Source organism: Molossus molossus, unplaced genomic scaffold (assembly GCF_014108415.1).
Source record: "Molossus molossus isolate mMolMol1 unplaced genomic scaffold, mMolMol1.p scaffold_m16_p_10, whole genome shotgun sequence".
NCBI classification, from domain to species: domain Eukaryota; kingdom Metazoa; phylum Chordata; class Mammalia; order Chiroptera; family Molossidae; genus Molossus; species Molossus molossus.
In genome coordinates this window covers 35,205,924-35,230,325 of record NW_023425345.1, presented here as the reverse complement: position 1 = coordinate 35,230,325, position 24,402 = coordinate 35,205,924, and the positions used below count along the sequence as shown (strand labels likewise).

Sequence of the window (24,402 nt, the reverse complement as noted above, 5' to 3'; positions counted from 1 at the left end):
TTTGGTAGATGATTGAGATGGTCATAAGGGATTCTTCTTCTGAAGGAACGGAAAATCCAACCAAGTCTAAAATAGCAACATGGGCATGAGTGGTATCTTGGACTCTAGAGAAAGCCTCCCCAAAATAAGTAGTCCTCCCTACCAATCCATCTCACCCACAAGCTTCGGATGGATGGTGATCCGTTTGTGAGGCTTCGAGGTGGAGAGAGATCTCATAGCTTCTTAGTGATTAAGTCCCAAAGTCAGATTGAAAAAAACAGCCATATGACACATGGGACAGACCTCATTGTCAACACCCTTGAAACCAGATGGGAACCAAAGCAACCTCACAGTATAACCCATTCCCATCCCAACTCAGTTCTTGATGGAACTGAAGTGACTAGCCCCTCAACCTCGCTGCCTCTTAGAGGATGAAGTGTGTCCTACCTGGAGAGAACTATATCTATATCTATAGTCACAGATGCCCAGCGTAAAATATTAAAAATAAAAAAGAACATGCAAAGCAGCAGGAAAATGTGACTTTTAATCAAGAAAACGATGGCAGAAAACCTATAGATGATCCAGAGGTTGGACTTAACAGACATAGCAAAATAACTGTTATAAATATATTAAATGTAATAGAGGAAAAGGTGGGAAAGTAGATGAAAATCTCTAAAAAGAACCAAATGAACTTTCTAGAACTATACAGTATAGGAAATTAAGATGTCATAGAATAAGTCAATGAATGGAAAGCCAGGTCAAAATAAATTATTCAAACAGAAGCACAGATAGGAAAAGGAATTCAAAAAAGAAAATGACCCTGTCAAATGGCCTAACATGGGTGATTTGGAGTCCTAGAATAAGAGGAGAAAAAACTGTGGAAAAGGAATATTGAAAAGAGAATGACTATACATTTTTCACAACAAATAAAGGACATTACCACAGATACAAGAAAGAAAAAACTACTGAGGAAATCACAGTTCATTACTAAAGACTAAAGATAAAAGAAAATACTTAAAGTAGCCAGAGAAAAAGATGTATCTTCAAGGGAATGCGTATATGAGTTGTGGAGGCCAAAAGAATATTAAATGACATCTTTAAAGTGCTGGAAAAGAACTGCTAATCTAGCATCCTTTACCAAGTGAAAATGTCTTTCAGAAGTGAACGTGAAATACATTTCCAGACAAACCAAAGCTGAGGGACTTTTCTACCAGCAGATCTGCAATGCAAAAAAAACCCCAAAAACTCAAAGTTCCTCAGGATAAAAGGAAATGATCCCAAATGGAAGTCGGAAATATTTGAAAAGAATGAAGAGCCCCAGAAAAGGTTAACATAGATAAAAGTAAAGACTAATCCTGTTAAAACTTTTTAGGTTAGTGATTATTTAAAAACAACAAAAAGTAGCCTGGCTGGTGTGGCTCAGTGGTGGAGGGCTGACCCATGCACCAAGAGGTCACTGGTTCAATTCCCAGTCAGGACACATGCCCAGGTTGTGGGCCAAATCCCCAGTGAGGAGCATGCAAGAGGTGGCCAATCAATGTTCTCTCTCATCAATGTTTCTATCTCTCTCTTCCTCTTACTTCCTCTCTCTCTAAAATCAATTTTAAAAAAATTTTAAATAAAATAAAACAACAAAAATAACAAAATGTATTAGAGTTTGTAAGATAGGTAGAAGTTATATGACAATAACAGCAAAAGGGCAGTCATAAATGAGAAAAACTTAGAGAGATAAATGTTTCACATTGCTCACAAAGTGGTAAAATACTATTTAAAGACTGTGGTAAATTAAGGATGCATACTATAACCTTTAGAGCAGTGGTTTTCAAAGTGTGGTCCCTGACCAGAAACATTAGCATCACCTAGAAATTCTTAGAAATGCAAAGTCTTGGTTGCTATCCCAGACCTAGTAAATCAGAAACTCTGGGGGTTGAGCCCAGCAATTTGTGTTTAAAAAGCCTGCCAGAAAGCCTTGGCCATTTTTCTCAGTGGTTAGAGCGCCGGCCCACAGACCAGAGAGTCCAGGGTTCGGTTCCCGCTAGGGGCACATACCTTGGTTGCAGTTTGTCCCCGGTCCTGGCTGGGGTCTTGTGGGTGGCAGTCAGTTGATGTGTCTCTCTCATGTCGATGTTTCTCTTTATCTCTCCCTCCCTCGGTAACGCTATGAATGGTGGAATGTATGTCATTCACTCCGGGTGACCCAAGGTGAGCACATATATAAATCCCTGGGCAGTGGCCAATGCCCTGACTGTCTGGTTAGAAGCTGGAAGAACAGGACAATCAGAGATAAGGAGGTTTGTGGATAGACATATGGGTGACAGCATGAAGCCTGAAGACTTGTGTATTACATGTACATGCTGACCAGAAAGCATGTACCATGGAAAAAGTCCTGAACAACCAAGGAGACAAAATGGCTTGACATCAGCCACTCTTTGTCACTGGTTACCCAGTGCAGAAAGGATGGGCACATAAACAGAGCGGACATGGTGGCCGAAATTGAAGCTATGTGTGACCTGAGGACATGGGCCCCCTTTACAGTGCCGGTCTAGCTACTGCTGCCTTTAAATATCCAACTTGTTGGCAACAGAAATCCACACTGAACCCCCAAACAGCATTATTTCTAGAGGAAATGAACCAGTCACTCAGTGGCAAGCTGACTATACGGAATCCCTTCATCCTAGGAAGCCGGCCCTGCTCCTCCAAGGATAGGCACGTATTCCGGGTGTGCACTTGCCGGACTTCAGCCAGCACCGCTGCCAGGAGCTAGGGGGTGCTTCCGCCAAGGCCCGGAAACCCACACAACAAGGCATCGAACCAGGAGACCTGCTTCCCATGAAAGCAGTGTGGGAGTGAGTCTATGGGGACCAATGATCACTTCACACTGGCACCCACCAGAGGTAGCTGGTTTCATAGAATGCTGGAATAGCCTGTACTTAGGTAACAGAAAAAGCTTTCGTCATTTTTACGCATTCAAATGGCCTGTGTTGCCATGGGGATAAAATAAGAGGATAATATTGATATGCAGAGAGAACAGAATGAAGTATGATGTAGAGAGAAGCAGACACAAGAGGCATCTCTGTTTGCTGACAGTAAATCCCCACGTGTTCGGTGCATGACCCTGCCTGGTTCGATTTCTGTTGTTTGCAACTAGAGGATCTTGTCTAATACATTGAATTCCAAGGGGGCAGACTTTTTTATGTACATGAAGAACTTCCAATGAATGATACAGTTGGCCCAAAATGCAAGAACTTCTCTTGTTGTTTTTAGATTTAGACAGCCCCTCATCCCTGTGTAGAAGAGACTTCATCACTTATAAACAGGCCCCTTCCCACCCTAAGATCCTTGGACAACTATCAGGAAAAGTATGATTTGACAAATAAAATTGTTTCACTAATTGGAAAATAAAATATAATGAGTCCCCAAGTGCTCGATAACATTCCAAAAGAAGATATAGAAGAACGTATAACATTATAGGGAAGCCCTGGCCAGTTTGGCTCAGCGGTTAGAGCGTCGGCCTGCGGTCTGGAGAGACCCGGGTTCGGTTCCCGCTAAGGGCACGTACTTCGGTTGCAGTTTGTCCCCGGCCCTGGTTGGTCGTGCGGGTGGCAGCCACTCGATGTGTCCCTTCACGTCGATGTTTCTCTCTCTCTCTCCCTTCCTCTCTCTCCCACCCACTCTATCTGTACAAAAAATGGAAAAATATCCTCGGGTGAGGATAAAAAAAAAAAAAAAAAAAAAAAAAAAAAAAGAACGTATAACATTATAGGGAAAAAACAGACAGATTCTAGATTTAGAATTAGTTAGAAATCTGGACAAAAGTTTAAATTAATGACCAAAAATAATGTCTAGAAGATAAGTATTTGGGGTATGAAATATAAGAACAAAAATAGCAAAGTAACTTTTAAATTACAGAATTATTTACTGGCTTAAATAAAAATTGAAAAAAAATCTCAAAAAAAAATTTAGGCAAAATTCTCTATTTTGCTCTCTCTTGATCTCACTGCCAACAGCGCCCTCTAGTGGTATGCTAGGTAGGCCCTGCAGAGTGGAAACAATGAAATGTTAAACTCATTGCTAAGATTTTCATGAAAATATGAACTTTTACACTTCCAGTTGGTAATTGAATGCTGTATTTGGCAAGAAAACAAATCTTTACAAGATATCTCAGCATATACCTTAAAGCACGCGCATTTCAAAGCCAATTTTCCCTGTGTTTTTCCCGAATATACGCCAAGCAGCACTTGAAAATAACCATCTGCAACGTCTTAGAGGGGCACTGGGGGGTCACAACTGCCACTACGTACCTTGCAGAAAACAAAATCCACTTTTATTGAAGATGAAATCAATCTCCCAAATACTTCTGCTTTTAAACCAAATTACTTCAAGAATTATAGTTTTAGACAACAATAATGACTCTTGTTACCACTTTCAAGATCTTATCTGAATTCTGAACTCATCAACCAGACAAAGTCCCTTTGCTTAAAAATTCTTCAGACTACAGCTCTCGGCCACTGGGGTTGGCCAGTCAAAACAACAGTTACAGTTACAGGAGTGGAATTTCTTCAACCCTGGCTCAGCATTGAGCTTCCCAAAGGAACTTCAGCTGAAGGAAAAGAAAGAAGACAAGGTACACAGCTCACTCCGCTTTAATTCAAACCAGCCAATTGCTGGCTCTAGTCTCTGGCTCAAGATTTCTTTGTCTCTGCAAATTTTCTCCTCTTCCCTCCAAGCCTCCTTCCCTTGTGCTTTCTAACTGTCCTATATTTCCTTCAGTAACTGATTGTGTGTATGATTTTGCGAGACACTTAGGACCCTTTATGATGACTCTATTTGCATGAGAGCATTTGCTTGAATAACTTCAACTAAGGCATTCATATACAACTCTGTTCCAGGAATTCATCTATTTAAATAGAAACACATCCTCGGATAGCTATGCTGGAAGTTGACAAGCGCCATTAATATTAATAACAATTCCCTTAGAAAGACTGAGATGACTGCATTCTGTAACTGCTAAACATTTCCTGTTTTTGCACTCCTAAAACTGAATCCAAATACTAAGTAATAAGTCTTCCAAGGACTTCATTAACTTTAGACAAAGTCTCATGAGGCAACCGGACTTCAATGGCACTTCTCCATGATCACCTCTGGTTACACCAGAAACACGTCAGCTTTTGGAGTCCGATGACAGGCCCAGGTGTAAGTCCCAACACTGCCACTGACTTGGCTGTGTGGCTCCGGAAGTCATAAACAAGTTAAGGAGTTTTGGCGGGATTCCGAGGAATTAGCTCACAGTTTCACCTACACCTAGTACTAGGACAAATGGAAGAACAAAAATGCGTAGACAATAAGATGGCAGCATCTAGTACTGAGTTTCACAAGCGTGCTCTCTAGAATGATCCCTAACTTATTTGACCATGGGATGCTCTTCTTTTATTTTTCCCTCAGAACATTTCAAGAAATAAGGGTATAAAGAAACTTTTTGGGATATAAATGTTGACATAAGAAATGTCCAAACCTGGAGAGAATTTTTATGAGTTTATTTGAGCCAAACTGATGACAATAGCCAGTAAGCAAAATATCGATGGATTGAAAAATGGCAGTTTTACCACTTATTTTATACAATAGAATTAAAGGGGAAGACCCAGTAGTGATAGATTAGGGAGGCGGGAGAAAGCAAAATGGGGAAGTCTCTGGGATTGAATACAAATAAAATGGATAGTCACATCCTTCTTTTACATTGATGGGTATAGGACAGTTAACAGCCAACATTTACAGCACATGGAGATGGTAGGCAGGAGAACACCATAACAGTGAGAGGTTCTCTGGTCTTGGCTCTGGTGAGAGATTGTGCCCTAGGGTGGTCTGGGAAAAGGGGATCACTCTTTTTGCATTCCAAAGGTATGTTATCGTCAATGCAAAAAGACAATACTAGACAGGCTCAGTTGAGCTGAAGATTGACCTTTGCCTAGGACATGACTAGCTTTTAGTTAGGATGTTTTAATTTCAGACCATCCTATGTAACCTATGTGGTTACTTTAGGTCTCTGAGTTTCTAAGGCCCACCATGCAGGTCTCCCCTGAGCTTGTCAGGTTTAGTGTGTGGCCCCTTTTTGTCCACGTGGTATAGGATGTTCTCTAGAATTTTTCAAATTCAAATTATATCCTTTAGTCCTGGGCACTTTTGATCAGCGGTTAGAGCGTCAGCCTGCGGACCAGAGAGTCCCGGGTTCGGTTCCCCTTAAGGGCACGTACCTTGGTTGCAGTTTGTCCCCGGCCCGGTTGGGGTTGTGTGGGTGGCAGCCAGTCGATGTGTCTCCCTCACATCGATGTTTCTCTCTCTCTCTTCCCCCCTCTCTCCCTCCAGCTCTGATGATAAATGCAAAAAAAATTATACCCCTTAAATCTCCTCAGCTGCACTAGTAGCATTTCAAGTACTCCATAACCACATGTGACCATGGCAACCATGTTGAACAGACATCCCATCATTTCAGAGAGCTCTACGGATAGCACCAGTCTAGAATTTTAGTTATAACCTTGTGATCATATTCAAACGCCAGCCCTTAGAAACAAAAATAGTAACTTTACAGTAGAAAAAACTATTAAGCATCACCTTAACCAAGTGATCAAAGATAACAACCCCACTAATGGTCCAAATAGATATCATATAGCTCCTGTACACTAAGAAGAACACAACATCTCACGTATGGCATTTCTGCCAACAATACACAACCTGAATGTAATCATTAGGAAACATCAAACAAATACACATTGAAGGGTGGTCTACAAAATAACCGGTCTGTGTTCTTTATGTGTCAAGGTCATAGAAGGAAAAAAAAAAAGGTAAGGAGCTGTCCCAGATTAAAGAGAACTAAAGAGACATGACAACTGAATTTAATGCATGATCCTTGAATAAATCTTGATCAGGGGAAAAATAACTACACAGAAAATTATTAAGGCAATTGATAAATTTTGAACATGGACTATGAGTTAGATAACAGTATTATAAAAATATTTCTTGATTTTGACTGTTATAATGTAGTCGTATAAGAGAAAGTCCTTCATCTTAGGAAATATGACATTGAAGTATTTAAAAGCAAAGAAGCTCTCTCTGGGTTCAAATAACGTGGAGAAAGCCTGCCTTGCACTGAGCACAGCTCTAACGATCCCAGAGGATGTACGGAGCAGCTGCCTGAGGGCTTGGGGAAGGATATGCAGCAGGCATCCGGGGGAAGACAAGCAGACTCTGAGGACCACTAAACTGAGGCTGAGTTTCCCTTTTCTTTAAATCCAGAGTCTCCCAGCCTGAACTCAATGGCAACCTGAAGTTCAGAGTGTGAAATAGGTGTAGACAGAAAATGCTCCAAAAGGAGCCCTCTCTTGTTTGTCTGAGGAGCACCGAAATGGCCTGTCATGAGTCCGAAAGATTGGAGGAAATCCTTTGGGGGTGTCTCTCCATCTCATGGCACAGACTCTGGGCAATGCCACAATAGCACAGAGGTGACAGACAATCGTTGAGCAAATGCCTGAAACTCAGAGGACAGAGAACCCTTCTCTCTGACCAGAGGCACCACGGATCCAAGAGTGAGAGCAATCCCTGCTGCTCTCTTCTCTCTGACCTCTCTCTGCATCGTCCAGGGAGCAGACACAGTTGCAGAAAGTGCATAACAGACCAGGGAAACTAGAGTCGTGACTATCTAGCCAGAAGACCAGGAAGAGGGTTCTTGGGAGCAGAAAGATTTCACTGGGGAAAATCAGAAAAAGAAGGAAGTTCAAGAAACTGATATCATAAAATTATGTCTGAACACCTGCACTCATTCCTGAGCTGTGCACGCATGGATCTGACCCTCCAGAATGGCCCACTGCTCGAGTCCAAGACTGGTCACTGGGTGTTATACACATGGACAAACCCAAGCAACACAGCAAAGGCTTTGAAAACTGAACTGACGCCCTGGTCAGTTTTGTTCAGTGGGTAGAGCATCGGCCTGCAAACCAATGAATCACAGGTTTGATTCTGGTCAAGGGCACGTACCTGGGTTGCAGTTCATCCCCAGCCCTGGTCAGGGTCGTGGAAGAGGCAACCAGTCAATGTGTCCCTCTCATGTTGATGTTTCTTTCTCTCTTCTTTTCTTTCTCTCCCACTCTATCTGAAGATAAATAGAAAAATATCCTCAGGTGAAGATTAAAAAAAAAAAAAACTGAACTGACTTTGAAACCACAGCAAAGAGAAGGCAGTGTAGGATCAGTTGCCTCCTAAGACAGATAAGCAAGCCAACATTCTTTATAGGATTTAAACAAGACCTTGAGTCCCATAACATAATATCCAACATGTCCAAGATCCAATTCAAAATTATTCAACATATAAAGAACCAAGAAAATCTTGACATTTTTAAGAGAAAATTCAATCAACAACCACAAAATATACCTGTTGAAATTAGATCAAGACTTTAAAAAAGCTATTAAAATATTCTCTAATAAGTAAATGTTAAAACTCTTGAAACAAATAGAAAAAATAGTCTCAGGAGAGAAACAAGATATAAAAAAGAATCGAAGGAAAATATTAGAACTGAAAAAATGCATTAAGTGAAATAAAAAACTTACTGGATGGGCTCACTAAATGAACATCAAGATATCAGTAAAATTGTCCAATCTGAACAATAGGGATTTAAAAAGATTATTTTATGAACAGAGTCTAGAGGACCTATAGAATAATACAAAAAGGTCTAATATAGATATCACTGGGGTCTCAAAAGAAGAGCAGAAAGAATCATATAGATTTACATGCGCACCAAAAGGAAAACCAAGTCAATGTTACTGAAGGTATTTTTCTTAATTAATAACAATAATAATAATAATACTTTAAGTGGAAGAGTAAATGAGTATAATGGCTACAACTTTCAAGTTCTTCAGAAAAATATGTACGTAGACAGATATATGGGTAAATGGAATGATAGACTGCAAGTGAGGCAAAATATATACAATTGGTGAATTTGTATTAAAGGTATAAAGCAATCCTTTTCTGCAACTTTCCTAAAAGTTTGAAATTATACCAAAATAAAAGTTGCCATAGAAGTATATAAAAATGCATTTGTGATAAAATATGTATTTTAATTACTTCCAAAAATATCATAACATATGCCAGCATTTTTGCTATCCCCCACACTCAGTGATCTCTCTCCTACATCTGAGCTTGAGAAGTTGCATACAATAAACCTGGAACGGCAAATATTTTCCATTTGTGTGTGCCTACTCTAATTGTTGCAGGAACTAAAAGCATTGAGTTGAGGAGGATTCCCAGGCCAAGTCCAGGCTCATGGAGGAAGAATTCTGCTGTTGATTAGTGATGTCCACCATAGGTGCAGACTAGGATTCCAGCAGGATAATGCCAAGAACACCCTGATGTAACTTATATCATCCTTTCACTCCTTTGCCCTATTTCTTCTTTAACACTGATGAAAGTTCTGAAAGGCGGTGACATTTCTATTTTTTAATCCACATATAAGTCCTTATTTAATTTACCTAAACAATTAAAATAGTTTCAACTCTTTCCTTACCTTGTCTTTCCACACCTTAGTTCATCCTACACACAGCGGTTTTCTGAAGCATAGATTAGGGCGTATCTGTTGACTGCCTGGGAATGAGAGTCTGCTGTGCGTGGGAGACAGATGCTATGAGGGGTCAATGCCTACCCTCACAAATTCAGGTCGAGAGGAAAAGACCAACATGTTAATTGACCAACAGGTAATTGTAAGGCACTGAAAAATTCCTACCACAGTTGTCTTATCTATAAAATAAGAACAATAATTGTGCATAACTCCCAGAATATGAAGAGGATTAAATGAGTTATATAGCTAGTAAAGTCTTTAGCATATGGTCTGCCACATAATAATCATACAATAAACATTGACCATTAGCATAATTAACTCTCAAATGCCAAGTACCGCGTTATGAACTCTGATTATTCCAATTTTCAAGGAGTGAATTTAAATCACATTTTCCAGCCACCCAACGACTCAAGGAATCTTGAACAAAGCCAAAACTCTGAAGTCTGTAAACCCAGATCTCCCATAAGGGATTACAATTTTCCAAGTGAAATAAACCGTGTCCTTCTAATTTTATCATCCATTTCCAATATGCTTCAAAGATGTTCCTATGATGAATTTCAGCAGAAGATGATTCCCATTCTCTTCTCAATCATGCAGCTTGTGCAGAGGAGCGCAGTGATGTGATCCCCACGGTCTGCTTTACGACACGATGCCCTGTCGTTGCTGCCAGCACTCACAGCTCGGGCGCTTTGGTCCTTCTCTAACAGTCATACATATTTATTGGCTTAAATACATAAAATGAAATCTCCAACAAAATGAATTATGAATATTATATATAAAAAATAATAGCCACAATGAAAGGGCAGACAGGGAAATAAGACTCAAAACTCCTAAAACCCTGAGGATTTGACGAATAAAATGGCATGATGCTTTTCTGAACCCCGAAGATAATCTCTAAAAGAGTCCCAAAGAGAGCCTGGAGGATATGGATAAGAATCAAAAACTGTCATCCATTTCCAAACATGCCCAGAAAAATATGTTCCCTCCAAGCTGCCAAGAAAAATGCAAAACAGAGGTTTAATTTTTTTTTTAACCTCATGTTATGGTTCTTCAGATGTGTCCCAGAATCATTTAAAAAATAGACAGGCTGTGCTTACCAACAGGAATGCATCAGATTCTTGCAGCGCAGTGGGGTGGAAACAACAGAATGCACAGACCTGTGTTCTGACACGAGCACCGCATACAACAGGCTGCGTGATTCTGCACAAGGTGCTTAATCATCCTGGACTCTGGCTTCCCAAGCTTCCAAGGTTCAGGATAATGATGTCTATTCTCGCCCGTCGTAGTAAATGGCTATTGAGAACAATAACTGGCATCTATGCAGCAATCTAAAAACTATATTTTCCTCACAAATATTATTTTAGTTACTACACCTCTGTGAATTGGGTGTTATTATTTTTATTACTATCATTATATAATTTTGATCAATGAGGATGCTGAAGTTCAAAGAATCTTTAACCAACGTGCCTAAAGTCAGAGTTAAGCGGTAAAGCAGGACTCAACCCACATCTCCTAACTCTACGCCTTTGCTTAACCACCTGGACTGTCTCTGTTAGCGTGCAAGGACTCCCAGCCATCATATTCTCAGGGCTGAGCATCATCTCTGGTATACAGTAGTCACTCAGTGAAGATCTGATGAACTGAAGGGAACCATGATATCATTGTGGGAGGTCTGGTTTACCAAAGGTCAGCCAGATAGACACTACCTTCTATAGAATACGAGGAACGTTTCTGGCTATTTATGGATCACATCTCCAAGAGGGAGTGAACTAGACATAACTACATCTACGGATTTGCCTAACTTATTCTGGAATCCACCATTCTCTCCATCTCTTAGTTGTCTTTCCCTCTATGTTGGTTTTATTATCAAATGTCTTTCCTCAAATGATGGAAAAGATGGCTAACCTTGTCCTTGATGGTCTAACCTGGTCATTACAGCTAGCCATCCTGGAGAGACAGGGATCCTCTCTTTCCTGAGAGTCTCAGCAGAAGTCCTGGAGAGGGTGTTGATTAGCGTAGCTGGGCTCATGTGCCCACCTCTGAACCACACACTGAGGCCAGGAAAACAGGGAATTCTGATTAGTTATATATGAAATAGGTTATGTGCCCATCCCTGTGCTGGGAGATAAAGGAGAGTCAACCCCACCCAAATCACATGGAAGGGGTTCCCCACAAGCAGGGAGAAAGGGAAAATGTGCTAGATGAGCAAAAACTCTACCTGAGTTCCACTTCAATTCTCTTCAAAGCAGCCAGAGTTATTACTATGTTTTATTCTTTTTAAGTTAAATCTTTTTAAGCTCAATTTTTCTCCTGCTTCAAATGTTTCTATGGCTTTCTATTACTCTTAAAATAAAATTCAAGGTGGCCCGAAGGAGTTCATGTTCTAGCCTACTTCACCAGACTAAACCTCACATCACTCTCTCTTCATTCTCTATCCCAGAAACCCAGCCTTTTTCCAGTTTCCTTAACACATCAGGTTTCCTCACAATTCAGGTCCTTCCGGAGGCTGTGGATTTCCCTGGACCCACCCATAGCATCCTGGCAGGGGGTGTCCGGTCATTTTTAGAGCTCAGTTCAGGCACTCCTTCCTTAGTAAAGTTTCCCTGACTCCCCAAAGTAGGACAGAGTCCCCCAGTTAAACTCATCCAAAGCACTGCACATCTCCTTCACAACATCTGTCTTGATTGTGACTGTGCAGTCATTAAGACAGTTACTACTTTCTCCCAGACCTCTCCCATTAAAATGTAAGTCCCATAATGGCTGATACTGTCTCCATCACCACTGTAGTCCTAACACCTAGCCAGTGCCTAGCATAGAGAAAGCATTCTTTTTTTTTTTTTCTTCAATGAATGAATAAATTTGGTGAGGGACCAGAGAAAGCTGATAAAATTGGTTTTAGAAAGAATGAATCTGAAAGCATGTCAAGGCAAGAAGTTAGAAAATGTGTAATAGACAGTTGTAAATATGGGAATTCCCTGGTGAAAAGTCTAATGTTTCATGGGACTAATATCTTTATAAATGTCAAACTTTTATGTTGCTTCCTCAAATGAAGATTTATTTCCACTCAGGTGTTGTAAGACGATGAGGCTGGGAGTATAAAAGATCTGGTTCATTCTGGAAGTATTTACTGTCTAAAAATGTAGTGCTTTACTTACAAGCTTGACTCAAACTGGAGTGCCAACCACGAACAAAAAAGGAAGAAAAATATTGCATACGGAAAGCTGAGGTAATTTTAGTTTTATTTACACAGATCATTCATCTTAGAAACTGAAGTCAGCGGTAGGGATTCAAACGCCCCAGTGATGGGTACATTTTCTCCCATCCTTTCCCTTGGTAAACAGCTTTTAGAAAGCACAGCATTTCTTCCTGAGAGGAGCCCAATGTTCTGTGTCTTTTAAAACATTCTCTTCTCCTCCAGACCCACTCTCTGCTAAACACAAAGGTTTTGCTTGTTTGCGGTTATTATGAGCTTAAAATGTACTCCTCGCAGAGTAGTCTAAAGGGTGTTTCTGTTTTTTCCTTCCTGAGGTGTGTGCAAGGGAAAGGAAAAAAACAAAAAACTATACCACAGCTACACTCCCATTCAAAACAGTCCAGCATCTCTTAATATTTAACAGCAAGTGGCTAGAGTCCTGGAACATTCAGGCGCTTTAATGAAGAAAAATGAGTCTGATGTTTTCAAAAACCAATTTTGATTCTAAAATACAGATAGTTGGCTAATTTTTTAAAATATCAAATGTCCAAGCTTAAAGGAAAAAATGATGGGGAGGAGAAAAAAAAAAAAAAACGCATGAGAGAAAGGAAACAGCTGTGCTTTAGCTTTACCCCAAAGTTCAACCACGCTCTCACTAAATTCATCGTTTATGTTGTCAACAGCACATGAAAAAACAAACCCACTCAGGACGGAGAAAGAAAAGCTGACGAGAAACCCTGAGAAGGGAGGCGGGGTTGGGCTAGGAGGAAGAGATGCGGGGCCTTCTCTGAAGCTGAGCTAGGACGTCAGCATCTTTTTATAGTTTATCCTCCAAGTATTTTCTCCATACAGAAGCGACGTGTTGCCTTCCCCACTTCCAAAAAGTAACAGGAGAATAAAGATTTAACCTGCGGTGAGAAAGAGGTGAGTCGTTCAACTACTCGTCCACTCGCCTTCTCCATCGGAACCGTTGTCTTCATCCCCCTTTCGTGGGTCTTTTGCCCACGGGTGCCTGAAGACGGGACATTACACGTACACGCCGCCTAAGGGCTCAGAAAGGGAGGGAGAGTGGGCAATGCCGTGCCAGCCAGGTTCATGCAGGACTCGAGGGCCTCTGCCTGATTTTTAAGTGCACCCAGACTGGCCCTTCCTTTTCCAACCCTCCCTTCATCTGCTCATGAATGCCTACATTCCAGGCTTAAAGAGCACATGTGGTGGAAGGAAAGGCACATTTGGTTAAATCTTTAAAACTGTGTAAATTATTTACACTATAGTCTTTTTCCAAAAACAAGTGTTGACGTGTGAGGATAGGGAAGAGAGGAAGGAGGAGGAGGGGCTCGTGAAGGGCCAGAGGAAGGACACACAAGATCAGGCAGGAGGGAGACCAGCTGTGGTTTTCCTCTGCAACTGAGTCCAAAGGGTGGCACTACACAGTGCGGCTGTGCTCTGAGATGCTAACAGCTACACAATAACACCCCACTCACACATCACTGAGATTAAAATGTCTGGGTGGTACAATAATTGCTATATAAGGAAGTGGCTTCCTATAGAAATTGCAACTCCAGGCCCAATTCCCCCCAAATGATAAAATTTCCCCTGGTTTCACACATTAAAATAATGCCTACAAGAGTAATTTGGAAGTGTGTTTTGTATTATATACATACTGCTATGGACTGAATTGTATACCCCCCAAATTCACATGTTAAAGTCCAAATCCCCTGTGATAGTATTGGAGAAGGGACATTTGGGAGGTAATTAGGATTAGATGTGGTCATGAGGGTGGGCCCTTAATCTCACATAGGATTCATGTTTTTCAAGAATAGAGGACAGGTCCAGCTGGTGTGGCTCAGTGGTTGAGCATTGACCCATGTACCAAGAGGTCGCCAGTTCAATTCCTGATCCGGGCACATGCCCAGGTTGTGGGCCAGATCTCCAGTGGGGGGCATGTGGGAGGCAGCCAATCAATGTTCTCTCTCATCGATGTTTCTCCCTTTCTCCCTCTCCCTTCCTCTCTCTCTAAAATCAATAAAGAAAAAAAATTGTGTTTAAAAAATAAAAAGAAGAGAGGACAGTTTGTTGCCTCTCTTTCCTCCACGTGAGGACACAACAGAAAGGCAGCCATCTGCAAGAGGTCCTCACCAGGAACCTAATGCCTAGCACCCTGACTTTGGATTGCCCAGCCTCCAGAACTGTGAACATTGAGTTTCTGTTCCCTAAGCCTCCCAGTCTATGGTATTTAGTTATTTCAGCCCAGGAAGACTAATACACATACTAACATGGATTATATACATATACTATGATTCACAAATTGCACCCATTCTACAGGAATAATAACAAAAATGTGTAAAGCTGTGCACATAAGAATGTTCACTGCAGCAGTTGCTAATAGCAAAGAAAAGGAACAACAGTGTATTAGTTTCCTAAAGCTGCTAAAACAAAGTACCACAAACATTCAAAAGTATTGCTGGATGGCTTAAAACACCAGAAATGTATGATCTCATAGTTCTGGGAGCTAGAAGTCTGAAATCAAGGAGTCAGCAGGACTAGACTCCCTCTGAAACTAGTAAAGGGATTCTCTCTTACCCCTTCCCAGCTGCAGATGGTTTGATGGCAATCCTGGGCATCTTTGGTTTGTGGATGCAGCACTCCAGTCTCCCGTCCTCGCATGGCATCTCCCCGTGTGTCTTCACGTCGTCTTCCCTCTGTGAATGTTTGTCTCCAAATTTTCTCTTTTTAATGAGGACATTAGTCATGTTAGATTAAGGTCCATCCTAATTACCTAATGTTAACTTGTTTACCTCTGCAAAGACCCTATTTCTAAATAAGATCACATTCTGAGGTACTAGGGTTTAAGATTTTAACATATCTTTTGGGGGAGCTGAGGAGGACACCATTCAACCCTTAACTAACTTAAAAGCTTATCAATAGTAAAAATGGAATTCTACATGCCTATAATAAACCAATTTATATTAATAAAAACAGAGAGGGAGATATATTGCCCTGGAAAAATATATTGTCCGGAATATATCATGAAATGGAAAAGGTGAGCATATCTGACTAATATCTATAAAAGGGTCTAAAAAGCCACGGAATCCTTATCTGAAACCTGGGGTTTTGTCCTGACACACCATTTGAAACAAAGCTCACCAAAATATTTAATGGCAGATTGGGGAGGGGGTGGGATTGAAGGGTGAGGGAAGTACTTTCAGTCTTTTTTTAAAATACACTATTTATTTTGAGATGATTGTAGATTCACAGGCTGTTGCAACAAATAATACAGAGACTACATGTACTCTTTACCCAGGATGTGTGAAGCTGTGTGCATACAAATGCACATAAGAGCAATATCATAACCAAGATATTGACATTGATGCACTCAAGATACAGATCAATTCCATCATCTCAAGGGTCCCTTTTATAGCCACACCCACTTCTCATCCACTCATACTCTCCTTAGCCCATGGCAAGTGTTCATCTTTTCTCCATTGCTATAATTTTCTCCTTTCAAGAATGTCATATAAATGGATTCACACATGTGTAACCTTTTGGGATTAGCTTTGTTTCACGCACATAATTCTCTGGATTTTTATCCATGTTGTTGCCTATGTCAAAAGGCCATTCCTTTTTATGTCTGAGTAGTATTCCATGGTATGGAGTTACCACAATTTAACAATTCACCTGTAGAAGAACGTCTGGAAGTTGTTTCCATTTGGGGACAGTTATAAATAAAGCTACTATAAATAATTGTCTACAGGGTTTTGTGTGAACAGAGTTTTTGTTTCTCTGGGACAAATACCCATGACTGCAATGCCTGGGTTATATGGTCCCTGCATAGTTAGTTTTTTACGAAATTGCCATATTGTTTTGCAGGGTAACTATACCATTTTACATTTCCGCCAGCAAAGCATGAGCGATCCAGTTACTTCGAATTTTTTCCAGTATTTGGCATTTTCTATTTTTTATGGAAAATGTAATGATATATAATTGTGGTTTTTATTTGCATTTTCATAATGGCAAATGATGTTGAACATTTTTTCATGTGCTTATTTACCATCTATAGATCCTCTTCCAAGAGATGTTTCTTCATATGTTTTTGATGTATTTGGGTTTTTGATTTTTACTGTTGAGTTTTTAGGGTTCACTATATATTCTAGATATTGGTCCTTTTATGAACATATATTTTGCAAATATTTTCTCACACCCTGCAACTTGTCTTTTCATTCTCTTAACAGGGCCTTTTGCAGAGAAAGTTTTCAATCTTAACAAATGTGCATATCAATTTTTCCTTCCATGAATTTTACTTTGGGTTTCAAGTCTAAGAACTCTTTGCCTAGCCAAAGAGTTAAGAGCCAAGAACTCTGTAATCACAAAGGTCTTTTCCTACTTGTTTTCTAAAAAGTTTTATAGCTTTGTATTTGACATTTACTCTGTGCTCCATTTTGAGTTAATTTTTGTGTAAGATGTGAGACTTAGGCCAAGGCTCATTTTTTATTTTTGCCTATGAATATCCAGTTGCCCAACATCATTTTTTGAGAAGTCTATTTTTCCAGGGGTGGATGGGAAGAGGAGGAGGAGGGGGAAGGGAGAGGAGGGGGAGGGGGAGGAGGAGGAGGAGGAGGAGGAGGAGGAGAAGGAGGGAGGCCAAGAAAGTGGAGGAGGATGTTTCCAAGTACAAAAGGAGGGGCCTGTTCAGCCAGACTTGCCTTGTCTAGAGCAGGAGTCCTGGGTGTTGGTTTAATGGTCCCTGGTGGCCCTAGGCACAGGACAAGACAGGTGGCTTGGTATGGGAGCCACCCACCCACCCTGATCCTTAATTATTCTGGGCAATGTTACACATTTATCTATGTCAGTAAAAATGTAATTTAGATAATGTGCCATTTCACCTTCACTCAAATTTAACCTCTATTCAGAAGGTATTCGCGATGATTTAATTGAAAAAATCTTATCCTAAATGACTTAAAAATTGCTGCTATCATTATAGTTATTCATTTATCATCATTTATCTGTAGTAAAGTATCTTTGGTTGGCCCCTAAATCATGACACAACATTTTCAAATGGTGTTCCTCTATTATTTTTGCCTAAACCAGAGCACAATTATTTAAAAACACTTAAATAATCTGACTCAAGATTTAATTAAGCACTTGGCTTCTTAAATGAGTTTTGATGATATATATATTATATGTGTGTGTGTATATATATATATAATTTTTTTTATCCTCACCAGAGGATATATTTCCATTTACCTTCAGATAGAGTAGGAGGACGGGAGAGGCAGGGAGGGGGGGAGAGACACAGAGAGAGAGGGAGAGAAACATCGATGTGAGAGAGACACATCGACTGGTTGCCTCCTGCACAACCCTAACCAAGGCTGGGGATGAACCACAACTGAGGTACGTGCCCTGGCCTGGGATCAAACCTACGACTCTTTGGTCCACAGGCCAACGCTCTAACCACTGAAGCAAACCAGCCAGGGCCTGCTCTGGTTTTAAATTAATACTTCAGACTGGGCTATCATGTGCTTTTAAAGAGTTTATAAATTCTAGCACATGAAAACTAGAGAAACAATCTATTTATGTTCTGGTATTAAACAAATTTGAATTTTGGATTCTATTGTCACAAATTCTGTGATTATATTTGTACGTTCTTCGGAAAACCCAACAGTTACTCAAAATGAAAAAGCACAGGTTTAGCTCTGTAACCTTGGTCAAATCACTTAAACCAAAAACATAAATAAAAACCAAAAAAAAAATGTAGCTTCCTCTTCTTTAAAATAGGACTAATAACCTCACGTTATTCTGTCTGACACTGTGTGTCTCACAGAGTGAAAATATATAGCATATTGCAGGCAGGAAGTTTCCTTCCCTCCCCCACTTCTGTTTTAAGGCATCACTAAACAATCAAGAATCAGAGAACAATCTCCCCCAGAATATATCTCTACAAAGGGAAAAATAGTAATATTTCTTGAAGAAACCCAGGAAATACACACCTTTACCAAGTAATCAAGGAAAGCTAACCAGTAAGAAGACAGATTAATGTTAGGTGTCCTCTGAAATGACAGAGAAAGATACAAGGTCATGTCTGAGGTATGGCCAAAAATGCAGAAGCTCAGTCTAATCTTGAGAGAACATCAGACAAGCCCCAAATGAGTGACATTCTCCAAAATAACGGGCCAGCACTCATCAGCAGGGTCACATTCACTAAAGTCAAAGAAAGAAGGAGAAATTGTTATAGATTGGAGAAAACTAAAGAAAACAACTTCATTTTGTATAGTATCCTGAAATTTTAGAAAAGGGTTTTAGGGGGGAAATTTGTGACATTTGAATAAGTTTATAGTATTATAACTATGGAACTCTGGTGGTTGCCTACTCTAGGTAAAATTATACAATGGTTATATAAGTTATTAACATTAGGGGAAGCCAGGTAAAGGATATAAAGGAACTCCTTATCTTATATTTGGAACTTTTTTTAAATTTAAAATTATTTACAAATAAAAAATTTTAAAAGAAGTATCAGAGAACAAATTTTTATTTTCATTTATTTTTTTGACAGAAATAAAAGGAGGGAATAGATTCCCATTGCTATGAATTGTGTTCTCCCATAATCCATATGTTGAACCCTCTCACCCCAAAGTGATGGTATTTGGAAATGGGGCCTTTGAGGGGTGATTAGAGTTAGAAGAGGTCATGAGGGTGGGTCCCTAAGAAGAGGAAGATATCTCTCTCTCTTCCCCCCTCCTCACTACCCACACCTCCAAGCACATGCAAAAAAGAAGTCGCGCGAGCACACAGCAAGATGGCAGTCATCTGCAAGCCAGGAGGACAGCTCCTACCAGAACCTGACCACACTGGTACCCTGATTATGGACTTGGAGCTTCCAGAACTGTGAGAAAATAAATCTGTTTCTTAAGGTATCCCATCTATGGTGTTTTGCTATGGCAGCCCAAACTGACTAAGAAACCAGATAAGCTAATGACTGGTCGTTTTATATACCAAAGTGACTTTCACTGTAGTTCACATCTAAAATAATGTTCTATATAGTTCAGTTATGTCCTAAAGTATTGCCTTTTATTGGATGTAGCTGTGTTCCTATTAAATAATGAATACTTATTTGGCTCTAAATAAGTCTTCTAGCTCTGTCCTTGATTGATAAATGGCATGGTCCTTGATATTTATTAAATTCTCATTAAGTGGTAATTCTGCTACTAATATTCTTTAGGCCACCTGATGTACAGAGCAAAATTACTTAAAGGGAGGTGTGTTTAAGTGAGGAAGCATGATTTTGAAGGCGTAATTATAAAAATAAATGTCAACTGGATTTTGCTATAAATTTATTTCTATGAAAACAAAAGTAGTTTGGATTTTTCCCAAAATGTATGAGCTCCTCAACATACACAAAACTCAAGTCATATGTCAATACAGAAAGAAAACCCAAGTTTAGTAAGTATGTAGTTTATACTTTTGTCAACAGTAAAGCATATACTCCCATCTTCATGTCATATGGGTCATCTAACCTCCCTGTCAGCAAGCAAGGGCATTGGTAACACAGTGTAGCGACCATCTCCCAGTCAAAGGTCAGAAAGCCAGCATTGCAGTCAACTGCAAATAAGTAATTTATGAATCACCCCAGAATCTCAGGGCTGTGCTAACCTACCTGCAGTGAAGCTCCACAAATTCATAAGCCTTTTGTCGTGTATCCAATCAACCCCTAAACCTTGACATTTTTCCAACGTTGTGTGCATAGCAGAAATGTGAACTTCCATAGATAGGACAATTTGTAAAGACCATTAAATAAACCTATTGCCAGATATATTCTAATGACACCAACAACCAGCATTCACTTTCTACCTGTAGAACTAGTTTGTGGTATGGTGACCATAGGGCCAACCATATGAAAACAATGTGGGTCCTGCACCATTAACTGAGAAAAGGGAGCCCAATTCATAGAACAGCTGGAACAGTTGGTGCTTCTGTAAGAGTGCTGGATTATTTACCCCAGGTTCATATAAGAACAGAATGCTTAAGCTTTTTCTAAATACATTTTTCAGCACAATAATGGACTCCATTTCCATTTCTGCCTCTGCAGCTGAGAGAGAATTGAGAACCACAGAATAATTTGTGATCATTATCTGTATGGTTCTACAAAAGGTGATAAAGTGCTTAATATGAAGAATGCAACTGAAATGCCCATATTAGCATTTACAGCAGAACACCTACACCTCTCTATCTCGTCTTTTGTGGTTTACCAGTTATCCTCATACCTCCTAATGACTCAAAGCTGTACCAGCAGCTAACCTCTGAATGTAGCTCTTTCCTCCTCAAGATGAGCAGCTCTAAAAATAAGAACCAATGGAAGTGGCAGCCAAGATGTGTAGTTTTCAACTTATAAAGTTAGTTGGGACTTTTTAAAAATCTTTTTTCTTCCGGACATTAATAAAGACAACAGATAAATGAATTAGTACGAGAAATGTAACACTAAAAACTTAACAGAAAAGGAAAATGCAGTAAATATTCAGATATTACAATAAAATAACATTGTTTTGTTCAAGGTCAGTTTTGTTATAACAATGATGAGAGAGAGAAAAAGATCAGTTCTGGCTGGGGCAACTGTATGTGGAGTTTGCATGTTTTACCCATGCCTGTGTGGGGACTCTGTTTTTCTCCCACATCTCAAACGTGTGCACATTAGATGAACTGGCATGTTTGAATGGTCCCAGTCTGAGTGAGTGTAGGTGTGTCATGCACCCTGCGATGGAAGGGTGTCTGTCCAGGGAGCTTTCCTACCAGGCACCCATAGTGCTGGGAGAAGCTCTAGCCACCCGAGACCCTGGACTGAAATAAGCAAATTGGAAAATAATCATATTACTTGTTTTTGTTAATCTTTCTTAAATGTGTTTATAGCTCACATTTATTTCAGTACCTAGTATTAGAAGTGTTTTTGAGTTTTCATTTTGAAATTTGATGATTTTTTTTGTGACCAAAAGTATGCCACAGGCACTTACATCTTGTTTATGTCTGTTAGCCTATGATAAAATTGGTTTTGTTATACATTGTTTTGCTTAAAGTTGCAGTTTTCAAAAACCGACGCATGAAGTTAAGTGAGAACTTACTGTAGTCTGTATTCAAATAAGTCCATTTTGATGATTCATACCACATACTACTAAAATTATTAGAAAAACTTTTTCAAGGAGAAACATCCGTAACAAAAATAAATGAATTAATAATAATAAAAAAGAATGAACCAAAAAAAATATTTTCAATGATTAAAACTCTTTTATTGGTATCTGTTAAGGCAGAGTATAATGACTGTAAAACATCTATCTTTTAATCTTGATTTTAAAGCATAAACTGGTTTGTATTATGAGAATAATATGTAATGTGGTATTCACAATTGAATGATCATATTTGCTTGCCAGTAATGATTAAAATAGGTAGAATTATAAAGTGACTTACAACCAGATGTTAGTGAAAAACATCCCCAAGTTCACCTTTCCAGCTTTGCCACTGGACAAGTTACCTTTCAGGTGCGTTGCCCACAAACCATGTGACAGCAGGCGGCGCTCTTCTGTTAAAATCCAAAGTACTTTTTAAAAAGCTTTTAGGGCAGCAAATCCGCTAGCTTCCAACTAACTAAAAGTATTGTTTTCAAATAACAAGAGTCCGTTTGAGCTTTTAGTTTTAATTAGAGGAGAAGAATATAAAATAGAACATTTATAAAATATAACTCAATGGGATCTTTGATTTTGACACATGCTTATTCTCTTCTGAATACATGTTTTTGTCTAACTGAATCATTTCACTAATATTTACTGAGAACCAGGAAGACCAGGTGACTTCCAGCAGTCACCTCCAGATAATTGTGCAGGAAGGCTTGGAACCTTAGAATATGCTGCGTGCGCTTTAACGACAGAACATGTCAAAACCAAGTGAAGGAATTAAAATCCCCATATTTATCGCACCCCACTCAAAAGTAAAGGATTCACTTTTTTATAGACAGCACCTAAAATGCTTGGAACAAACAATTGAAAACGGTTTCTACTTTCAGTTTACATCCCGAAGAGAAAAATGATTTTGTAACATCTTAATATTTATATACAACAATATCTGCGTCTTTCTCGCTCGCGCTATCAATGGCATTCTCGACAGAATTCTCGGTGCCTGTGAGACTCCACAACATCGAGTTGCTCTCATCTCCAAAGCGTGGTCTTTTTCTCCCTTTCGGACCTTCCCCACCAGCACCCCCTCCCTCCTCAACTCAAGTCGGGGTCAGTCGCCAAACACTATCAAGTGCTACAAGAGATTCTCTTCTCCAAGAAGCACGATGGCGAACGTTTCTGCACCGCAGCTTCATACTGGCTAATTGTTGCATTTTTTAAAAAAACAAACTTAGATTTAAACCAGGAGGAATGGTACATCTTAACATTTCCCGAATCCTCTTTGTTTCGGTTTCAAGCTAACGAGGTCTTACTAGTGATCATGCAAAAGCCTTTTTTGAACACGCCAAGTCGCAAGTCATTGGACAGGGCTGTAGCTGCGTGTCCAGGTCTCACGTGGTGCCTCTGCGAGCCACCCAGAGCGTTTGCTCGGGTGAACCCCTTAAAACTTTTGTCTTTTCTTTCTGTGGAAAGCAAAAAGATCCAGTCTAAAAGGGTTGGGCTTCAGCTTGCCAAAACTGATCCTTGTGGGAGACCGCCGGCGTCCCAGAGGACCGCAGCAGGACTCCAGGCTTCAAAAGGTCCCCGAGTTCAAGCGATTCTGGCTGTCGCCGCTCCGCGATCGCCACCCACTGTCCCCGCCTGCGGCCCCGGTGCCCGTGCGCAAGCCGAGGGGGAGGGGCGCTCCCGGCCGAGGTCGCCGCCCGGTTGAGCAATCGGGCTGTGCACATAAGCGAGGTTACGGTGGCCAATGGGAGGCCGCCTCCGCTGTGACGCGCGCGCCCCGAGCCCGTAGTATTTATAGATCGTATTTAAAGAGCCCTTGGGAGTCTCCCCGGGCTCGGTAGGGCGGCGGCGGCCACTGCGGGGCTGCAGTGAGGCTGCAGCGCGTGAGATGGCCCAGCGGCCGCTGCCAGTCCCGTCCCTATCGGGTGTTGGGCGTGGGGAGCGTGCACGTTCCACCGTGGCTTTTTCCTCCTCCTCAGCACCATTCCTGGAAAGGGGGCGGAAATGCTGCAGCTTCGACAGTCGTTTTGCTTAAAACAAAGCCAAGGATCTGGAATTAAAAAAAAAAAAAAAAACTGGGGTACGAAAGTGGGGTGAGGGGGAGCAGAAGATTTGGACCGACCCCGCCCCAGCCCCACACTCCAGCCACCAGCCTACGGCGTTTCCTGGTGGTAGAGGCGGCCTTCCTGGGGGGAGGGGAGCACAACACCGCCTTAAAAGCCAAAAAGTCGTGGAAATTGGGGGCGGGGTTGTTGGATCAGTTCAAGTGTATTCGTGGAAAGTAAATTGCAAGATAGTGGCAGTGATTATCTTGGCGTTTGGTAGATTGATCTTCAGACTTTGCAGCCAGCGGACTGCAATGCGAAAGCAGGAAACTGGCATTACGTCAGGAGAGAGGACATCCAAACTGCAAGGGTTGCATCTGCAACCTGGCTCTCTTCCTATCTCAAACCTCCTGTCCCCCCTTTTTCCCC

The 24,402-nt window shown here is 40.6% G+C and overlaps 1 protein-coding gene across 1 annotated transcript in view; it reads left to right on the top strand.

Annotated features, from left to right (window-relative positions):
• The window catches only part of LMNTD1 (lamin tail domain containing 1), a 107,212-nt gene extending 83,579 nt beyond the window's left edge, over positions 1-23,633 (top strand). Inside the window, exon 8 of the mRNA XM_036251510.1 lies at positions 23,004-23,633. Within this exon, the coding sequence (XP_036107403.1) occupies positions 23,004-23,633 (630 nt within the window). The remainder of the gene's footprint in view (positions 1-23,003) is intronic.
• Positions 23,634-24,402: the final 769 nt, after the last annotated feature.